Here is a 21359-nt window from a genome sequence, read left to right as displayed (position 1 = left end):
CACGCTACACCACATGTAATAAACACTATTTTTATTTCTCGTAAGCACACATATACAGTTGTTTACATTCTGAATTCTCGGTACACGTCCGTACACTTTCACGCGCGACCACAGACTGCCGCAAAGAGCTTGCCAAAAACAAAGATATTACACGCGACTTGGTCGATAGTCGCCACATTAGCCCCCCCCCCCTAGAGTGTGGAGCACAAACATAAATATTGGGGCATACATGTAAAGGGAACACCCAGGGGGGAGGGAGAGGGTGTTTAATCAGAAACCATACCTTACATTACATTACATTAGTAATTGAAGTCTTCGAGCCAGCGAGGGGGGCGGATGGTCCTGCCTGACCGGGTGAATCCTCGTACAGCAGTTGAGGGATCTGGGGAGGGGATGGTGGGTTGTGAGGGGCCAGGATAGCGGATCTGAATGCCTGTGGCGGTACGTAGGACTTTGACCGTTGATGGGTCAGTACCAACAGGCAAGGGGACAGACTGGAGGAGATGAATGTGAGTTAAGTTGTCACTGGGGAAGCTGGCTTGTTCGTAGAAGATGTACACATTACCCGGCTGCATAACAAAAAACACATTAGAGCTGCAAATAAGATCTGTGTTGACATTCACTACCACTTCCTTATACGGGTTGACAGAATCTCCACACGAGTCGTCATCGGTGACATCACCCGCTCTGAGGCTGGTCCCTGATACATCACTGAATCCTAACAGGGGAGAGGCGAGGGGCTGCCTGTAGGAGGGTAAGTCATCACACGCATCACTCTGCATAGGAATGTCACACGCACCTGTAGCACTGTCACACGACTGGGAGTGGGGAACGTCACACGTGTGGGAATGGGCATCGCTCACCCATGGACTGTCGGTAGATGCCTCATGTGAGGTGGGTGCAGCAGGGGATGGGGTCTGACTGGGTGGGGTATCGGGCAGTTCTCCCAGAGTCCATGCAGGTTTGAGGCGGCAGACGGATACCGTTTGAGGCGTGCTGTTAATGAGCACTTCGAACGTGTTGGTACGCCGTGATATGACTCTGTGCGGGCCCGTATATGGAGGTCTGAGTGCCGGTCGGATGGTGTCATCACGCACCATGACATGAGTGCACGACGCCAAGTCCTTATGCAGAAATACGGGAGGGGGCGTGTGTGGTCGAGGAGGCGGCACGCGGATGTTAGCAATTAGCTCCTTGACCTGCCCGACGAATGTCGAGTCGCAGATTTGATCTGGAGGAAGTGAAGGCTCGACTAACTCTGCTGGGAGTGTGAGGGGTTCTCCATACAGTACCTCTGCCAGGGATGCGCCAAGGTCCTCTTTGTACGCGGCCCGAACGCCTAACATTACCCATGGTAAGGCATCGGCCCACTCACCTCCGTGGCACATCAGGGAAGCTTTAAGCGTTCGGTGCCAGCGTTCCACAAGCCCATTGCTCTGGGGGTGGTATGCTGTAGTCCTAAATCGTTTCACCCCACACAGTTCACAAAGCTGTCGGAAGAGGGCAGACTCGAACTGGCGGCCCTGGTCGGTGGTGACAGAGACTGGGCAGCCGAAGCGCGAGATCCACATTAACAGCAGGGCTCGGGCCACTGCATCGGCTGTGATAGTAGTGAGAGGAATTACCTCTACCCAGCGGGTAAACCTGTCAATTGCGGACAGTATGTAACGGAAGGGGCCTGAGGGAGGTAAGGGCCCTACGATATCGATGTGTATGTGCTGGAATCTTCTTTTTGCCACATCGAACGTACCCATGGGGGGCTGTGCATGACGTCCTACTTTTGCGCGCTGACAAGCCACACATGCTCGTGCCCAACTGCGACACTGTTTTATCACCCCGGGCCAAACAAAACGTTCAGATACCAGACGTGCGGAGGCGCGAATGCCAGGGTGTGCCAAGTCGTGGATACTATTAAATATGTCCCGGCGGAGAGGTGCAGGAATCACCGGGCGTATGCGTCCTGTTGAAATGTCGCACCAGATGGGTGATGAAAACCCAGGAAGTGTCCGTAACTCTAGTTTGAGTCCTGTTTTGATATCGGAACGCAATGCTGCGAGTTCAGTATCCTCTGTCTGCAATTTAGGGAGCTCACTGAGGTCCAGTTGTGAAGATAAAACCGACACCCGAGACAGAAAATCAGCGACGACATTGTCTGCGCCTCTGACGTAACGTATGTCATTCATAAACTGACATATAAGGTCCATATGCCTAAAACGTCTCGGGGATGAGTCCTTACCTGGGTTACGGAAAGCGTAAACCAATGGCTCGTGGTCGGTAAATACCACGAGATGGCGACCTTCGATATCGTCTTGGAAATATTTGATAGCAGCGTAAATAGCAAACAGTTCCCGGTCGAAGGTCGACCATTTACGTTGGGAAGCGGTCAGTTTGTGGGAGAAAAATCTGAGCGGCTGTACAACAGAACCCACGGATTGCTGAAGTACTGCCCCCACTGCTGTATCACTTGCGTCTGTAGTAAGCGAGATGGGAGCATCAGGAATGGGGTGAGCAAGCGTAACAGCTGTCCGTAAGGCTGACTTTAGATTATCAAATGCGCGACGCATATCTGGAGTCCACGTGACCGCCCGAGACCCTGATGTGTTTTTTCCTGCGAGGGCATCCGTCATTGGGGCTTGTATGTCGGCGGCGCGGGGAATATGTTTACGGTAGTAATTTACCGTTCCAAGGAAGCGGCGGAGGCCCTGAAAATCTTTGGGCAAAGGTACCGTACTAATGGCCTCCACCCGTTCAGTTAGGGGGCGGATGCCGTCGCCAGAAACTCTGTGGCCCAGAAAAGTGACACTGGTGCGGCGGAGTTGTGACTTAGTATTGTTCACTGCGATACCGTTTGCTTTTAATAGTTGGAACACTGTATTTAAATGTTGTTCATGTTCCTCGAGGGAGGAAGAAAAAATTAACAAGTCGTCCAGGTACGCATATGCAAAGTCCAGTTTTCCAACCAGCGAGTCGATGAACCGTTGCCACGTCTGTGCAGCATTTTTAAGGCCAAATGGCGTAAACAAATACTCGAACAACCCGAACGGGGTGATGATAGCGGTCTTTTCAACGTCCTCAGGTGCCATTGGCAGTTGGTGGTACGCCTTATGACAATCGACTACACTGAAAATTTGTGCCCCATGCAGCTGGGAAGCAAAGTCTTGAATATTTGGGACGGGATAATTATCTAAAATTGTTCTGGCGTTAAGCGCCCGATAGTCACCGCAGAGGCGGAAAGTGTCATCTTTCTTGGGGACCAAATGAATGGGTGATGACCAACAACTAGAAGAAGGGCGGATAGTCTTATTATCTAAAAGTTCCTGAACAATAGCTTTAGCGTGTTTAAGTTTTTCCGGATTTAAACGCCTAGCCTTTGCACGTACCGGTGGGCCTTCTGTGGTATTTATTCTGTGGACAGTACCGTTATTGATCGCGAACACCGATGGGGATGCTGGACCAGCACCCGTTGCACTGTGACTGACCTGTAATGCACACGTGTGTGTGTCCAAGGCCGGCAGTTCAGCAGCAGTGGCGGTGATCCACTGGTAGTCCTTGTCGAAGAGCTCGGTGGGGTACCTGGTAGTGTCGCGGGTACAGCTTCCGTCCGGCAGTAGAAATGTCACGCGGCGTCGGCTGCAGGTGCGAGGAAGTGGTGCGGGGGTTGGGGGCGTGGCCGTGTGCGACAGCTGGGCGGCCTGCTTACGCGCGTCCGTGAGCTTGGCTTGCACGGCGGCGATGCGTAAGCGGAGGGCCCCATTGCTGTCCCGAAGTTCGTCGTTGTGTGATCTAAGAGAAAGCACTGCAACAGCAGTTTCCGCTAGCTCACACAGCAGAATGGCGCTTTCGGATGAGAGGGGTAAGATATCTGAACCGGTGGTACGGTCTCCCGAGTTAAAGGTTAGTGTACCTCGTTGTAGGTTGGGTGACAGCGCGTGGGCTAAGAGAAAATCTACCCCAAGCACGGGTTCATCCACATCCGCGATAACGAAAGTCCACTGTAAGGGCGTATTAATGTCCTGCAGTTTAAGGCTTAAATTCGTTATTCCATGAGAGCGGATCAGGGAATTATTGGCGGCTCGAAGCGGGGGGCAAGGCTGAAGCTCGAATTTAATACCTGCGGACAAAGGTATCACACTAACCTCGGCCCCCGTGTCGACTAGAAATGAAAGGCAAGACACTGCATCTTTCACGTACAAGCGTCCTGGCGCGTGAGGAGAAGAAGTATTTAGTGATAGGTGTCTGTGCGGTGCAACGCGGCCCGTAGCGCCTGAATTGGGTCGCGTTACTAGTTTGGGAACGCGCATGGAGAACGACATTTCTTAGCCGCGTCGCCAAAGCGGGAGTGGAAATAACACCAAGCGGGGCGGCGCGTGGCGTCGCCCGTCGCGCTGGTTGAGGTCGAAGCGGCAGTGGAGGGGGACTTGTTTGTAGTTCCCTCCGATGGCGACGCTGCAGTAGTGCTGGTAGGAGAGGAGTTACTGCGGCGGTTGCCAGGCGGCGTTGGCTCCGCGCGCATGCGTGGAGCGAGTCGTGCGCACTCTGTACTGCAGGATGGGAACTGCCGCGCAGGTGTGCCAACCCCTGAGGCCTGAGGGCACCCTTGGGGGGTATTCGGGGGGGGGGGGCAGAATGTTGTAAACCTGGTCTGCGATCTTCAGTTTGGCATCTAGTGGGGCCGAAGTTACATGTAGAAGGTGAAGTTGAACTTGCGGGGGAAGTTTCAGCAACCAGATGGTCCAAAGTGTAATGTCCGGCATGTGATGCGTGTCAATCATAGCGCGGAGATGACGCCAGAGTTGCGACGGGGACCTGGATCCCAGCGATTCCTGACTGATGAGGCGGATAGCTTCCTCTGTCGATGTGGATAGTCGCTCGAGGATGGTGCGTTGGGCGAACGCATATTTGTCCGTAGCGGGGGGCGAAGCCACAATGTCGCAGATCAGATCCAGTTCGTCATGGAGGTGACACAGTAAGCATAGGAACTTCGAATTGTCGTCGGCGACGCCGTGTAGCTGCAGGACGTGGTCGACCAAGGCAAACCATGTGCGTGGGTGATCCTTGCGAAGGGGTGGTAGCTTCGGCCAACGGGTGGGAAAGTCTTGACCTAAATGTTTATCAGAAACTGTCTCTCCCTGTCCATAGTTCTGCAACGTAATTGTCTCGGGTGCAGTAGCGGTGCACCAGCTTCCGCCACTGTCAGTGGCACGCGGCACGGTAGGCGCGGCTGGCTCGACCTTGGTCGAGAAATCAACGAATCGAGCGGTCGACGGAGTAACGCCGACGGGCGTAGAATGGACCGGCGCGGTAGAATCGACCGTAGTCGACCGATGTGCGGCGAACGACGGAATACAGTTTCCGGGCCCCTCCCCTACAGGTGCATTAAAATAGTTAAAATCACCCAATGTTTGTGGAACACACGCGGCAGGAACGGCGTGTGCCGTCGGAAACACTCGTAAAGCGGACGCTGGTGGTGTAGGGGGGGTTGGTGCAAAATCCGGAGTTCCGGCAGAAATATGAACTCTCCTGTCTTGAGCGTCCGGCTCGATTTGTACAGTCACTGATTCGGGTGGAAAATTCACTCTTGCACTTGGGAAACCTGTAAACATAGTCACTGGGGTTTGAGCACATTGTGTCGGCTGTTGAGCACTCTGAACACGCGGAAAGTTCGTATTGGACGTAATACGTTCATATTCAAAGTTTTGTGCGCGGAAAATGTTCTGATGGTACGGAACACTGTCACACGACGGCTGACTCATGTACGGTAACGGAAAGTTATTGTTCGTACCTGATGCCGGCACACGTGGCTGTGGAATTGTATAAACACTGTCCTGTTGAGTACAGCTAGTCGATGTGTTCGGAAACTGCGTAGAACTATTGCGGACGCCCGGTGGATAATTGTAAAACCATGCCGAAGCGTCCGTTGGAACACTTAGTTGGCACGTGTTCGGTGTAGCAGGCGGCAAGCGATCCATTGTGTACTGCTCGACGGTATAAGATTTCGTTGTAGCACTCGCGAACAAAATTCGGGGTCACCAGTATGGGTTTAGCGTTGTAGGGTTGCCGAATCCAATGATGCACGCTACACCACATGTAATAAACACTATTTTTATTTCTCGTAAGCACACATATACAGTTGTTTACATTCTGAATTCTCGGTACACGTCCGTACACTTTCACGCGCGACCACAGACTGCCGCAAAGAGCTTGCCAAAAACAAAGATATTACACGCGACTTGGTCGATAGTCGCCACAAGTACAAAGGTGAAACCGTCAAGCTCAATTGACGCTGACTGTCACATCAAGTCATATCCTGTCAGAAAATTTTACAATGCATTTGGCAGCATCTGCACTGGCCATCATGTTACAGCATGGCAGTGTCAAGGTTTCTCAGCAAGAAAGTGTTGATGGTTGATAACATTGTCTGTGATTAAATCATGTGACCCCCAAGCTCACTTCCTCCTGATACACAGCCATGTGCTCATCCTCCATACTTTGTTTCATCATGCTTTTCATGGTTGATATCGGTTGTTATTCTGCATCTACATACTACTCTGATACCCACCATATGGCACATGGCAGAGGGTACCCTGTACAACTACTAGTCATTTCCTTTTCTGTTAAACCCACAGAGAGGGTGAGGGACAAACAACTGTCTCTATGCGTGTGTATGAGCCCTAATCTCTCTAATCTTACCTACATGGCCCTTGTGTGGAATGTACATTGGCAGCAGTAGAATTGTTCTGCAGTCAGCCTCAAATGCTGGTTCTCTAAATTTTCTAATAGTACTCCTCCAAAAGAATGTTGCCTTCCCTCCAGTGATTTCCATTTGAGTTTCCAAAGCATCTCTGTAATACCTTCATGTTTTTTGTACCTACCAATAACACATCTGGCAGCCTGCCTCTGAAATGCTTCATTGTCTTCCTTTAGTCCACCATGATGCAGATCCCGAACACTTGAACAGGGTGAACCACATTTTCCAAAAAAAATCCACCAATAAACCAAAGTCGACTATTCACATTCCCTACTATAGTTCTTAAATGCCCATTCCATTTCATACTGCTTTGTAATGTTATGCCCAGATATTTAATCAACATGGTTGTGTCAAGTATCTTCTAAGTCTTTGTTATTCAATATTTTTGTTATTTGTTGTCAGTTGTTTAATTTTGTTATTTCTTTTGTTAAAATTTACAGTTTTATAATGAATGACAAAAGATTAACTGAAGCAGTGTGCAGTAGTCTGAATAATACATGAATGATATGGGGTACTCAAACTACATTTAAGCATTGTGGAAAAATAAAGAATGTGCAAGATCTGATTTCTAAACATCTTAAACCTTCTCACATTTATATTGCAAATGTCACATGCCAGAACAGTATTTTCAATAGCACTTCTAAATTACATACCCTCTACTACATTTATAAAGTTTACTTTTATACATAACAGTATTTAATATTTTGCAATGAAGTGGACTGCAATATGACTACAGCCCACGGTGAAAAAGGTGCTGTGGATATAATCAAACTCATTAGTAATTGGAATTTATTTGTATGTTGTCAGAAATTTGTAAAGTTTGATAAAGAAATGAACTGAAACCTTCAGACACTGCAATAATGGCAAAATGCTTGTTTTGTGAGGTGTACATCAAGTAACATATTAGAGACATTTGTTTAAATTTGTATTTGTATTTGTGGCAGGCTTATATACTGTTAAGCAGCTCCATGGGCTGTGTGTGAAACAGTTTTGCAAGCATTAGTATTCAACATTTATGCAGTTTCATTAGCTAACACCAATACAAATAAGGCACTTGAACTATTAAAAGCCAAATAAAAAATGTAAAGAAAACCTATAGCTAAATCTCAAAGGGAAAGATATTGAAGGAGATTTGCCTATTGCACAAAAATTTACACTGAAATGGCAACTAAACTTAACCTTAAACAAACCAATTTTTCATGGGTTGTGATGGCAGCTTATGACACTGTGTTCATTACAGTAATTCTGGTTGCAGTTTGACAAAAAATGGGAAAAAAATGCTGCTTCGATATCCTAAAATATGTATAAAATGCAGATTCCTCTTCTTTGAACTCCTTGTAGTGTGTGTGAAATTTCCCTTATGTAACATGTAACAAAATTATTTTTCAGACTCACAACCTTCCACCCCACCCCCCCACCCCTCACGCCCCCCGTCCTCTAACATACAAGCTATCCCTGCAAGCTGCAAATCATACTAGTCTGATAAGTGTCTGAATAATGTGAAAAATTGATTTTGTACACATGTGGACTCTAATATCAACATACAAAAGCTACCACATTGTGTATGTGCACTGCATAAAGCAGTTGAGAACCATCTTGCAAAGACCATAACTCCCATGAGAAAAGAGTTGAGTACAGCCAAATGATTTGAGATCATGTGACCTGAACTGACTTGATGTTATGGAAATGTGAGTATACACCCTGAAGTGACACTGTCACAATGGCCAGTGTGAATTGGCCTTCACTACTGCTTATAAGATCCCAGATGGAGTATGCTGGAGTGATATTGGATCTTTCACAAACATACACATCAAAATAAATAAGAACGCAACTGTATGCAGCCTGGTATTCGACGAGAGCCTTCAATGGACAAGTAGTGTCACAGAAATGCTAATGAATCTGAAATAGGAATGCATTATACAGATAAGAGTAAGAGCAAGACTTCATGGAATTTACCAAGTACAGGTATGTAAGGGAAGGAAAGGCTATCATTACAAATTAAGAGTGTATGGAAATTTTGGAATAATAAATTTGCATAAATATTCATTTTTAGGTAGAGGTATAAAAGTTTGGTAAAGCTTACCAAGCAATCTCTTTCATTTTTAGTTTTGTAAAGGCAAGTTACACAAAAGATAGTAGCGACCTGCTCTGGTTTATTAACAACAGGTTATATCTGCAACATGTACTTCAGAAACAGCACAAGGTAATTTAATTAACAGCACAAGGTGTGTTCTGTAGCAAAGTCTAGTCCACACCATATCAAAGTTCCATCTATGACAAATGGAGTCCATGACAATAGCACCAAAGCCAAACAGGTAGTAAATTCACATCGCACTCCACAGATCGCATTACAGCTGACTCAGATCAGCCCTCAACCAGCTTACATGCTAAATTCTGGTGTGGTCCTGATGACTAGCACCATCTAAGTAATGGCACTATGGCCCTCAACGTTAATGCTGTACCAGCAACAAGATTTCTGTAGCAATATCATATGGTGTCACTACATACACCCATCAGCCCCTTCCCCTGCCCCTCACCTGCCCCACCAACAATCATGGAGGGTGAACACTGAGTTGGTGCATGGCTTGGAGGAGATACGAGCAGCAAAGGTGATGGATTGACTTTCATGGGCATTGCTGCAAAATGACAGGGTAGAACAACACTCCATGTGAGTAGTATGAGTTGACACAGAACCAGAGGAGAGTCAGCTGGGGGCTGAGGAACAAACAGCTGCTCACCAGGATGGGAGAGGTGAAGTTGATTTTGGTGGTACTGCGTAAGTTCACGGGAGGAGGTCATCATGCACATTAAGCAGCTGTGACAGATGGAGATCATCCTGCAGATTCAGACTGGGTGGCATTTGAACAAATCCTTCACCACTAGGGGACAGTCATCCAGAGAGAAATGGTCTCATTGACAACATGTGCCGGAGGTGGAAACAATATATCAATGTGGGTGCACTGAGGGCAGCCGTAAGGCTGCTCTGCTGGGCTGCGGCCATCAGTTGGTGTGACTGTAAATTGCTAGAAAACTGTACAGCATTTAGGTGTCAAGGTGGGTGCTAGCTGCGAAATAATCTTCCACTGATTCAGATTCATTAGCCAAAAGGTGAACCCTAAATCTGTTACAGATGGTTGCCTGAAAGAATACTGAAGCAGGCTGCATTTTAGTCCACTTACTGTTTCACGAACTGTCAATCCAAAGGTGTGAAAAAGAGTATATCCCAAAAACATTGTCCACTGCAGAGTCAGCTACCATAAGAAAATTTACAGGACAAATGACTTTGTTGTAAGTGAAACTGGAAGTTTTCCTGGTAAGGGCAACTAAGAACACAGATAAGCCTGCATCTTTGTCTTGGCTCCCTGCATGGTCAGTGCCCCTAAATTGAAGTAGATTGATTCAAGATAGAGTCATAAGCACTGGCGTCCAGAAGTAATTTCACTGGGTGTTTGCCTATGAACACAGCTAAGCATATTTACTGGATTGTGTCCTGAGAAATCTGCACTTCCATAAATTTATCACTTACCTGGTACACTGTCATAGGTTCGAGACTATTTGTTTTGGGACTGCTACAACCTCCCTCCTGCAAGTCTCATTTTTTGCCACACCTGTGGATGTTGTGTACTGTTACGAGTCAAGCATTGTGTGCATAGCAAAAGAAGCAATGTTTACAGCCAAGCAATGACACCACTGACATGTAGCTCTTTGCTGCTGGTGTGGTTGTTTCCAAGGTTGTCCTAGGTCATGGAGCATGTGGAGGCCCAACTGGAGATGGCATGATGTTCTGCGTGACTGGTGCCAGAGAACTGAGTACTGTAACATTTTCTTCCATCATATGCAAACTCTGGGATGCACAGGCAGTTTCATGGGCTTGGGCAATTCAGTTACCTCAATTATGGACAGATCTGATTTTCTCAGTGTGTGGTTGCTCACTTCCAAGTTGGGGTAAGATGCTCCAATGCCCCTGATTAGAGAGTCTGTGTTATCCTGCCCATATAAATATTTAAAACTGCAATTCCTATTTAATGCATGTGAGCCACAGGCCACATCTCCATGAGATTGACTGGGCCCCTTGTCTGTTGATAAAATTCTGATCTCATGCCTTTCTCAAAAAATGATCTTGCAGTAAAGAAAACATTCTAAATACCTCTTGCTCCACCAGATTTGTTAATAGCTCTACTTTATGTGTTTGATGAAACAGTTCAGGAGTTCCTGACAAGAACATGGCATTTGTCTTTCTGTATTGGAAATTTGACATGCTGAAAAATATGACTGTAGTCATCAATGGTAAGCATCCCAGTCCTTCCATTTTTTTTGTTAAATGGTGGAGAAGCCATGTCCTGTGCAGTTTGCATTAATAATTGTTGTAAGTATACCATGATTGAATAATCTGAACTCTCACCTAATTACAAAAATTTTCAGGGTTTGCTTTGCACACATTACAGGAGTCCTAAGTCACTGTCACTTTTGTAAAAGCAAATTACACATGAGCTAGCAAGGACTCCCCTGGTTATTTATAACAGGAAATGTATACAAGATGTTCCTCTGAATTAGTACAAGAAATCCACCTAATACACAAACAGAGATGATGCCAAGGGATCGAGGCGGTAACAAGAATCGGGCAGGGCAGATATAAGCTGGCACCCCCCCCCCTCCACCTGACAGACAGATGTATCAGTTCACTATTAGTTTAAAGAAAGGCAGAAAATGGAAAGCATACCCAGAGCCATTTGTTGTGAAATCAAAAAACTAATTTGCCACCTGCTACAAAACTAACACGAGTTCCCCCCTCTCACAAATCCCACTACCATCCTCACCTACCCTGCCTCAGATTATGGGTAGATGCTTGGAGATCATCATTAAATCTTGAAAATTCTTGTTTCTTGGATTGAATCCAACTATGTTAACTATTCTTTCTTGTTTTGTACTGTTAACTACATAGCCAGTCACTAATGTGGTGTCACCGCCAGACACCACACTTGCTAGGTGGTAGCCTTTAAATCGGCCGCGGTCCGCTAGTATACGTCGGACCCGTGTGTCGCCACTGTCAGTGATTGCAGACCGAGCACCGCCACAGGGCAGGTCTAGAGAGACGTCCTAGCACTCGCCCCAGTTGTACAACCGATGTTCATAGCAGTGGTTCACTGACAAATTACGCTCTCATTTGCCGAGACGATAGTTAGCATAGCCTTCAGCTACGTCATTTGCTACGACCTAGCAAGGCGCCATATCCTTTGCTATTTATCTTGTGAAGCATGTACAGTCAAGAGAGATGTTCACCAATTGTGGATTAAAGTTAAGTATTCTACCAGTTACCTCCTGTTTTGCTAGTCTTATTTCTCTGACCTGTTCCAGACCTCACGCCAGCCTGCGTGAGCTTAAACGCGTGCCTTTCGGCTTCCTCCAAACTCCGTGAATTGGCTCCTGCCAATTCACAACAACTAAAACTGGTCAGGTCAGTTTCATGGCATCTGTTAGTTGAGAATTACAGGGGAAGTTACTTCTTCAAAGGTTTAGAAAGAAAAATTAAATACCAACAGCTGGTGCATACAATGGAGTAACAAATAGTTGACAGTCGTCACCTTTGCCTGGAATTGGAACTCTTGTTTCTCCTCTCCTACCATTGTTCCCAATGATAGCATCATCATTTCTCTTGCATTTCCTACTGGTTGACTTAATTTTTAGCACAACAGTGTCTTCTGGGGTAATTTATTGTATCTGGTTATTCATATGATATAAAACAAAGCACACAGTGAAATAAAATATATTAAACAGACCTGTGGTATGGACTTATTACCCCATTTATATTTTGTTGTCCTGTCATCCTTATTTGTGTGTAATATTATGTCAATAATTAAAGCATTTAATTCATCTAATTGCAACTGAATGAAATGAGCTTTTCATACCATAGGTGTTTCATCATTATTGTTTGAAAGGCGTCATCAGTGGCTTGAAATATTTGTGTTCACAATGTTTTGTTCTACATACTGGACAGTATGCAGTATTGCAGTTATAAACAGTTCTGGCAGTTTCTGATTTTTTAATATGTTATTGTAGTTTAACTTCCTATGTACAGACTTCATAGATCCTGCTCTCCCTGCACTTGTGTTCCTATTTTACAGCTGTTGCTCTGCATATTGCTATCTGCAATTTCACAAACACAGCACTAAGAATGAATACTCATTTACTTCATGAACATGCAAAACATCATGACGTAAATGAGTGGTCATTTTCTAGTGCTGTGAAAATGAAATTGTGAATGGCATTAAGCAGAACAACAGCTGTAAAACAGGGACACATACACATGTGGAGCAGCATCTATGAAATTTGTAAGTGGAAATTTAAACTACTATTATGTTATAAAAACCAGAAAATGGCAGAACTGTTTGCATCCTCAGTGTACAATGTCCAATATGAAAAACAAGCTACTGTAAACACAAATATGTACATTTTTCAGGCCACTGATGGCACCTTCCAAATAATAAAGGTGAAACATGTCTGGCACAAAAAATTCAGTTGCAAACAGATGGACTCATTACCAATTATAACAAAATTCTCTTTAAGTATTTCTTCATAATTTGGTTTAAAACATTATTTTTTAATCAGTATCCAGCATATACTAGGAGCAGATGGTTGGTTAGCAGACTGTTCCTCATAGTTTCTTCTTCTGCCCCCTCCCTCTTTAATTATTATTTATTTTCTATGGAACTGAAGAGAACAATCACCCTCTGTATACACTCATAGAGTAATGCGCATTGGCTGTTTAGCTTTGCACATTTAAAGCAAATCATTTTATGGTAACTTTGTTCAGTTACTTTGTGAACACCAGCTTTTCTTAAAATGAGAGCATGTAATCATGCTTAGAAATTAATTTATCCAAAAAATCAATAAATGTGTGCAAAAGTACCAACATATTCTTCCTGTCAACAGATTTTATGTATTAGCTAGAAATAAAATTCATCATACATTCAACTGTGTGTGAATTCCTAAGAGACCAAACTGCCGAGGTCATCGGTCCCTAGACTTACGCACTCCTTAAACTAACCTATGCTATGAACACCACAAACACCTATGCCCGAGGGAGGACTCGAACCTCTGGCAGGAGGGAAAATTCATCACAACCAATTACAAATTTTATAAGAAATTTACCGACTGAACATATCTATGCAGTCATTATATTTTGACAGAAATATATTAAATGACACTAGTGGACACATTATTTCTATTTGGCTTATAATACTGAACATTAAAAATATTTTCAATGTATTTGTCAGCTACAGGATTATCAGTTCTTAACTAAGTACACAATACAGTGCAGCTTACATTAAAGCAAGCAGAAGTGACTTTTTTCCTGGCCTATGTTTTACATTAACTATAGTAACTTTATTTATTTTTATATTTAGATGCAATGTTGTGGTCTTGCAAGCCCAAAGGACTGGGCTGGAATACTAACAGAAGGGGAGAACACATTTACAACCAATGGAACAGTATTGCCGCAGTCATGTGTAGCAGCTTTTGCCTCAAATGAAACTACGTAAGTATTCAAATAAACTCTACAGATCTAAGCAGGCTGATACAGGGTCCTTCAAAAAGCACACCAGTTTTTAATCATGTAGTATATTTTTGTTTGCCAGTTGATCATGTTGTTATGTATCGTTTCGGTTACCGTGAACATTCAAGTTGTTCCTTCAGTCTAAATTTCTTGGATTTTTTTGTTGGGTGTCTAATCATGGAGCAGTTTATTACTGTGCAGCATGTGCTAACAGTGAAAACATTTTATCAGAATGGAGAAAGTTAAGCAGCAACTGTCAGATGTCTTCATGTGATTCTATGGCTGCATAGAAGTACTGAGTGAATCAACAGTTCACAGAATTATTGTAAAGTTCAATGAAATGGGTTCATCAGCAAACTTTAGAGTTGTGAGTGCACTTGTACTGGCCATTCTGTGCAAAACATTATGGTAATTCATGACAGTGTGGCTGTTAGTCAACTGAAGTCAGTTTTTCACCATTCCCAAGAATTGCAAAGATGATATTCTTTAGCATGGCAAATTATCAAGTATGATCTCCATTACCACCCCTACAGGATACAGTTAATACAGCACCTGTAAGAAGCCAATAATGAGACAAAGCAACATTTTGTTGATTGATTTCTGAGATGATGACAATCTAGTGTGGAACATAATCTTGAGTAATGGGGAGCCCTTCCACTTAAATGGATCTGTGAATAAAGTGAACTGCCATGTCTGGATCTCAGAGAACTCTTCCATGGTTCAAGAGGGGGAAATGTATCAACAGTAACTGATAGTTTGATGTGGCTTTTGGATGGGCAGCATTATTGACCCATATTTTTTGGCAGATGAGGCAGAACAAGCTGTGACAGTTGATGAAAACTGATACTGCGGGATGGTAAGAGTTTTTTTTTTATTTATTTATTTATTTTTTTTCAGTGGATTGGATATTTGTGAGTTGCAATTTCAGTAGGGTGGTGCCACCTCTCACACTTCCTGCAAAACATTTGAGGTCTTCCACAAGAGTTTCCGGATCACCTCATTTCGCCTAACAATGACTGACAATGGCCACCAAGATCATGTGACTTAACCACAAGGGATTTTTTTCTTTGGAGTTATCTTAAATAATTAGTGTATGTCAATAAACCCTGAAACATTCATGACTTAAAGGAGGAAATCCAGTGCACACACACACACACACACACACACACACACACACACACACACACTAAATAACAGGGCTGACTGTGGTGCTCCACAGGTGTGCGCTCTCAATTTTGAAGAGAATCAGATAATGAGTACTCAAAAGGGATGTGCCCCGCATGAGCATCTGGCATCCGCATGACCAGTAACTCCACCAACAGAACATGCATAAATTGACCCCTGCAGATTTTCTGCAATGTGTCAATTTCTGTATGTGGTTCCTACATCATTGTGTCAAAATGCCCAAATTTCCACAATGCGTTCTTTGTCGGATGAAGCTTAATTCACCCTAGTGGTTTTAATGTTTGGTGAACTTGTTTTACAGGAGAAAGAGAGTAATGGTGAGAAGTAATGTGAAGCTACAATTATTGTGACTTACTCTAATGTAGTCTTTACAATAACATTTTTGCTCTTCGCTGCATTCCTCACTCTTTTGTTTCTTAATGTTGGTAACTTTTCACTGTTCCCTATAACTATTGTTCACAGTATATTAACTAGTTATATTTTTCCCACCAAACGTCAGCCCAAACTGTGTTGGTCTTGTGTTATTTTGTGGTGAAGGCAATGGGGAGATCCATTTTCCATGAGTACAATTAACACCTATATTTTCTCTTCTTCAACTGTTTGAATCTATTTAATAGGATTAAAAACACTTAAAACATTACCCCTGCTTTTCAATTCACAGACTGAGCAAGATAATACAGAGAAGCAATGAAAATATGTTTACAACATGAACTATTACTTTAAGGATAAATGCTTAGTGTTAGGTGAAATATAATACATCAAGTGAAAGTGAAACAGCTAATGATCAAGTTAATTTTAATATACCGAAAGATCTTAATAAGAGATAAACAAGATTATATAATTAGAAATGGATTTATGATTTGAGAGAAAATACAAACAGCTTCTCATATCATCATTATTAATCCCAGATTTTTGACATCCATTTCCAGATAAAGGCATCCATGTTATTCCTGAGTGTTTTCTGATGTCAGCTGACCACCTTCCATCAGACTGCCTTCCAGGTATTTTCTTACCTCTCAGACAACACCAAAGTACTTCATTGGTCATTCTATCATCTATTCGTCTAGTTACATGTCTAACCTACATATATTTACATTTCATTATGGTCATAATTATGTCTCCCAATCCAGTCCATTCCCTGATCTATTTGTTTGTTTTCCCATCTTTTCCAACAAGTATTTCTCCATTGCCCATTTAGCTGTCCTCCACTTCTGAATAATTTTTGTATTAAAAGTCCATGTTTCACAACTAAAAACTGATAATATACAGTATTATCAATCTGTCATCTTCAACTACCCTTATTACACAGTTGATCAATGACATCTGTGACTTTACTGTTAACAAATACAACCTTCTTCTTAATGCAATGAGTTTACATCATTTTAATGCTAACATAATTCATTGTCAAACTTACTTTCAAATTTATCTATACTATTGAGTTCTTCCATTAATTGCTGGAAATTTGTCTGCACTGATGGTAAACTGTACAGTGTCATCATCAAAATGATGTTTCAGATACTTTCCATTAACATGTATTCCTTTTAGGTTTCCTCAGTTTAAGGATCTTATAATTTTCTCAAGAACTCCAGAGAATAATTTTGATGATATGGAACATCATTTTCTATTACTCATCAAATTCTGAATTTCTCACTGCCAGAGTGAAGTCTAACAGAGCCTGTAGGATTTATAAATCTATTCTTCACTATACCAGTGAAAGCTGAATCAGTGCCTTGTTTTTAAGGGATCTTCCTATGGACTCTGTGAAAACAGTCTTATTGAAACATATGAATCCCAGACATTCATGAGCTGAAAATAGTCTGCTGTACTACATCTACAGCTAGTTTCTTCTTTCATCTGCTTACAATCTAATGTTTATTTCATGTGATAGTTTCAATGAACTCTGTCTTTACTGAGTGGTGGCTGACTGTTTTCTTTTATTTTCATTCTTTTGTGATGTAAAATAATTACAAATTTTTTCAAGTTTTTGGGAATTGTCCTCCTCTGCAGCCACATTGTAAACAAATTTCCAACTTTCTTTTGCATCACTTTGCTTCCAGCTTTAACTATTCATAATGAAATACAATAATATCTAGACACCTTTCTTCATACTTCAAATGACTTCACACACCTTATCAGTCATTGCTCTCAGGCATAATTATTTTCATTGTAAGCCGCCTGTGTTTCTCATTCACAACTTGAAATTTGCAAACATTTAAATGTATCTTGGAATGATTGAACAATTTTCTCTCTGTAATTAATCACTGCCATCTGTCATCTTAACTGACAAAATGGATTAGATTAGATTTACAGTACTTTCATTCCAATTGATCCTTAGTGAGGATGTCCTCCAGGATGTAGAACATGATGTCTAACACAAACAAGTTTCTGTTTCATTCATTTATCTCACCAAACTTTCATCCTCTTAAAGGCATTTATGAGCAGTTTTGTAGAACTCAGCATGCACAATGATGGTAGTACTGTTATCTAAAGACAACTTTCACCTTCTCTATAAAAGCTATGTTGTTCCATTTGAACTTTTTTCTTTTCTTTTGTTTTCAGTATACAAAGACCTGTAGGCCTATGATAAAATATCTCTTTTAATCCTGGATGAATGTTATATACAGTCCTCGAGTGGGTCTGTTTCATCTAATAATAATACCGGTACCTCTTTTACCCAATGAACTTCTGACTCCTAAAGAAGTATTATTGCCTTTTTGGGCATAAAGAAATACATCATGGAGTAGTATGTATTTTCAGTAAACCAAACATTTTTACAGTTTATGTAATGACTTTGATGGGAAAGTACACTCCTTGTCTTCAATACACTTGAAGTTGTTATGAAAATATTCTAAAAATTGAAATATAACATAGTTGTCATAACTGTTGTGTTTGTGCAAGATCATCATTCATGATTTACGTAACTGAGAATATAAAATTTCTGTTACCCTCACTGTGTGATGCAGGAAGTGTATGGCCATCCATTATTGAAAAACCCCATTCCCCACATATCTCTGAGCAATACAGATAACACCACATACGTGATTTTTCTCTGCAGTGACATGCTGCACGACTGTCATCACCCAAATTATGTTAAACTACTCTGAGGAATACTCCACTGACATGTGAGAGCTTATGTGGCTCCAGACATCCTGTGACCCCAATCCTATCCAGCACATTTGAGACAGCTGTGGGCAAATATGTACTTTGAATACCTCTCCAATTAATCTCAATGAGTTGTGAGCAACATTTCAGCAGGCATGATTGGTTTAAGGATCCCCACCCACCCACCAATCCCATCTGCCTCAGTACTTTCAGTCCATAACACACTGTGTTGGTACCATTATTAGAGGGAAAATGGATGCTACACACTACTAGGTAATTATATCAATTCATTTGCTAGTGAATGTATATTGTACCTTCCACAAATATGATACTGACAAGGGCAATAGACTAATACTACACTAAACAAAAATTCTCAATGATCATGAAAATGTTTGCTAGTCCTCAAACCAGTTAGGAATATGTGTCTGTTTCTTTACATGGTTCTTTTCAGTCACAGACTACTGCATTTTCTGAAGTTATATGTATAGCACTCATGTATGTATCATATATTTTGTATCAGATTGTACTATGAGTGCACAAAGTACTTAAAGAAACATTTTTTCTCAGTTATTAAGTTTAAATGTAGAAAACAATAATAAAATACTTTGGAACCAATAGATTACATTGTGTGTGGTTGAAATAGCAGAACATATGCACTCACACGAACACAGTCACAGTTCTAGCAGATAAAGTTCACGCACCTGTCTTGCTGATCTGCTGTCATCAGTTATAATTCCACCTGTCTTTAAATAATGAGCACACTTTTGTTAATATATGCAGTGTAGGTTATGTACAGACACTGTAATTGTAAAACATGTAAATGAAGTACTTTATGTAATATTCTTCTTGCAGAACAAGTATCTTTGCTACTGGGTGTGTGTCACGTTTGGGACTCCTGATTAACCAAAGTGTCCTGCTGCTTGCAACAGCTGCTATTTCAATTGCTTTATTACAGGTGAGTAAAAAAAGCAAATAGCACAAATGTTGTGCTTAAACATAGCACATTTATTAAAGCATATTGCATACTCACGGTATTCTCATGGCTATAATACAAATTACACCCAAGGTTTGCAGATACAGCCATGAACATTGAAGCAATGTACTACATTAACTCTGACACAATGTTAGCAGTTAATGTCAAATTATGTTTCCATGATGATTGTGATGATTGATGATGATAATAATTATTATTATTATTTCTTTATTTCTCTGCAGCAACTTTTACAAATTGTTAAAGCTGTGAGGTAGCCTGTGAGCTATGCTTGAGAGGCACAATTGGTTGACAAGAACTCCACTGCGCAGTAATGGATCAACATATAGAAGTGGAAAACTTAACTGCATGATCCTCCCTGTTCCTACACACAACATGCAACTGCTTCTGATCTGTGACTATTTAAACTCTCTCTGACATTGTACTACTGTTCTCTCCCTGTGTTCTCTAGTCCTTGCATGTTCCTTATCATGTTCACCCAATATACTCCATCCAAGACAACTATCCATTCTAGTTAGGCTGACCATCAATTGCAACCGGTTACAACACTCCAATAGAAAGATTCTCAGCCTCTTGTCATTCAGAATGTCAGCCGTATTCCTTCATACATCCACAGTACTAATTACTTCTTCACCATCTGTCCACATTAGCTGTCCCAATATCAATTGTCTTATTTCTTGTCCCTGTGAATGCTATGTCCCTGTACATCAATATCCCCATGCCTACAGCATTGCTGCCATGCATAAACACCTTTCCCAACATCCTCCTCATATCATACACACCACCTTCTCCTTAATTGTTTGGCCAATTACAATTTGACCCACAATTATTTTTCCTTACAAGAGAAATTGCTCATACCCATTAAACACCTAAAACCTGTTGTCCGATTTAGATTTATTGATAACATTTTCACAGTGTGGCTCTGTGTCAAGGACAGTCTCTGCTCTTACCCGTCCAGCTAATCCCAAATCCATTTCACTTGGTCCTTCTCAACTCAATGAGCTACCTACCTAGAAGTCCATCTCCACATTTTAAATGGCCACTTAAATTCTGCTGTTCATATCAAACATCCCAATATCCAACAAAACATCCATTTTTAACCCCCAACACAAACATGATTTAATCGGGATGGTTCTTAGCTATGTTTCATGAAAGTCTGTTCAGCTGTTTAAATTTCATCAGCTAAATTAAGTAAAAATGTTTTCTGACAGCATGCCCACTTGACATACACTATGTAATACGTAAGAGCAACTTCATGTTACCACACTGTTGAGCTCAAAAAGATCCAAATAAAAATCTGTGAGAACATAAGTTCATCTCTTATGGTTAACTTATAATGATGATTTTTGTCTTTTGAAGTCACCAATTTCAGCACCTACAAAGCAGAAAAAGAGTGACTGTGACTCAACTGTAAAAGACAAGCACATGCTCTCACAGACTATTTGTAGTTCTTTTTGAGGTCTATAAAATAGTACAAGATCAAATGATTTTTCTCTAATAGTTTAGGCAACCTATTTCAAGAGAGCACAATGGCAACCCACTTACTTGCAACCTGATTTAGAATTATCACCACAGCTTACTGCTTATGTTACCTAAATTAGTTACAAATATACTGAAACAGAGCCAATGAACATATGTGTGAATTAAAAAAAAAGAAACACACAAAGCAAATAAGTGACAATGATAAAATAGAATGATCTCGTTTCGCCATTTCATGTTCGTCCCGCAAAGTATTTGTGTAGATGTGGGGGTAGTATGAAAATCGGAGGGTGTCTACTAGT

At 42.1% G+C, this 21359-nt stretch overlaps 1 protein-coding gene across 1 annotated transcript in view; it reads left to right on the top strand.

The window, feature by feature from the left end:
• The window catches only part of LOC126189501 (CD63 antigen-like), a 36003-nt gene that overhangs the window by 10206 nt on the left and 4438 nt on the right, over positions 1-21359 (top strand). The window contains exons 4-5 of the mRNA XM_049930948.1: positions 14152-14282; positions 19440-19542. Of these exons, the coding sequence (XP_049786905.1) occupies positions 14152-14282; positions 19440-19542 (234 nt within the window). The remainder of the gene's footprint in view (positions 1-14151; positions 14283-19439; positions 19543-21359) is intronic.

The sequence above is a fragment of the Schistocerca cancellata genome, chromosome 1, assembly GCF_023864275.1.
Source record: "Schistocerca cancellata isolate TAMUIC-IGC-003103 chromosome 1, iqSchCanc2.1, whole genome shotgun sequence".
Classification (NCBI taxonomy): domain Eukaryota; kingdom Metazoa; phylum Arthropoda; class Insecta; order Orthoptera; family Acrididae; genus Schistocerca; species Schistocerca cancellata.
This window is presented reverse-complemented; position numbering and strand designations above follow the sequence as displayed.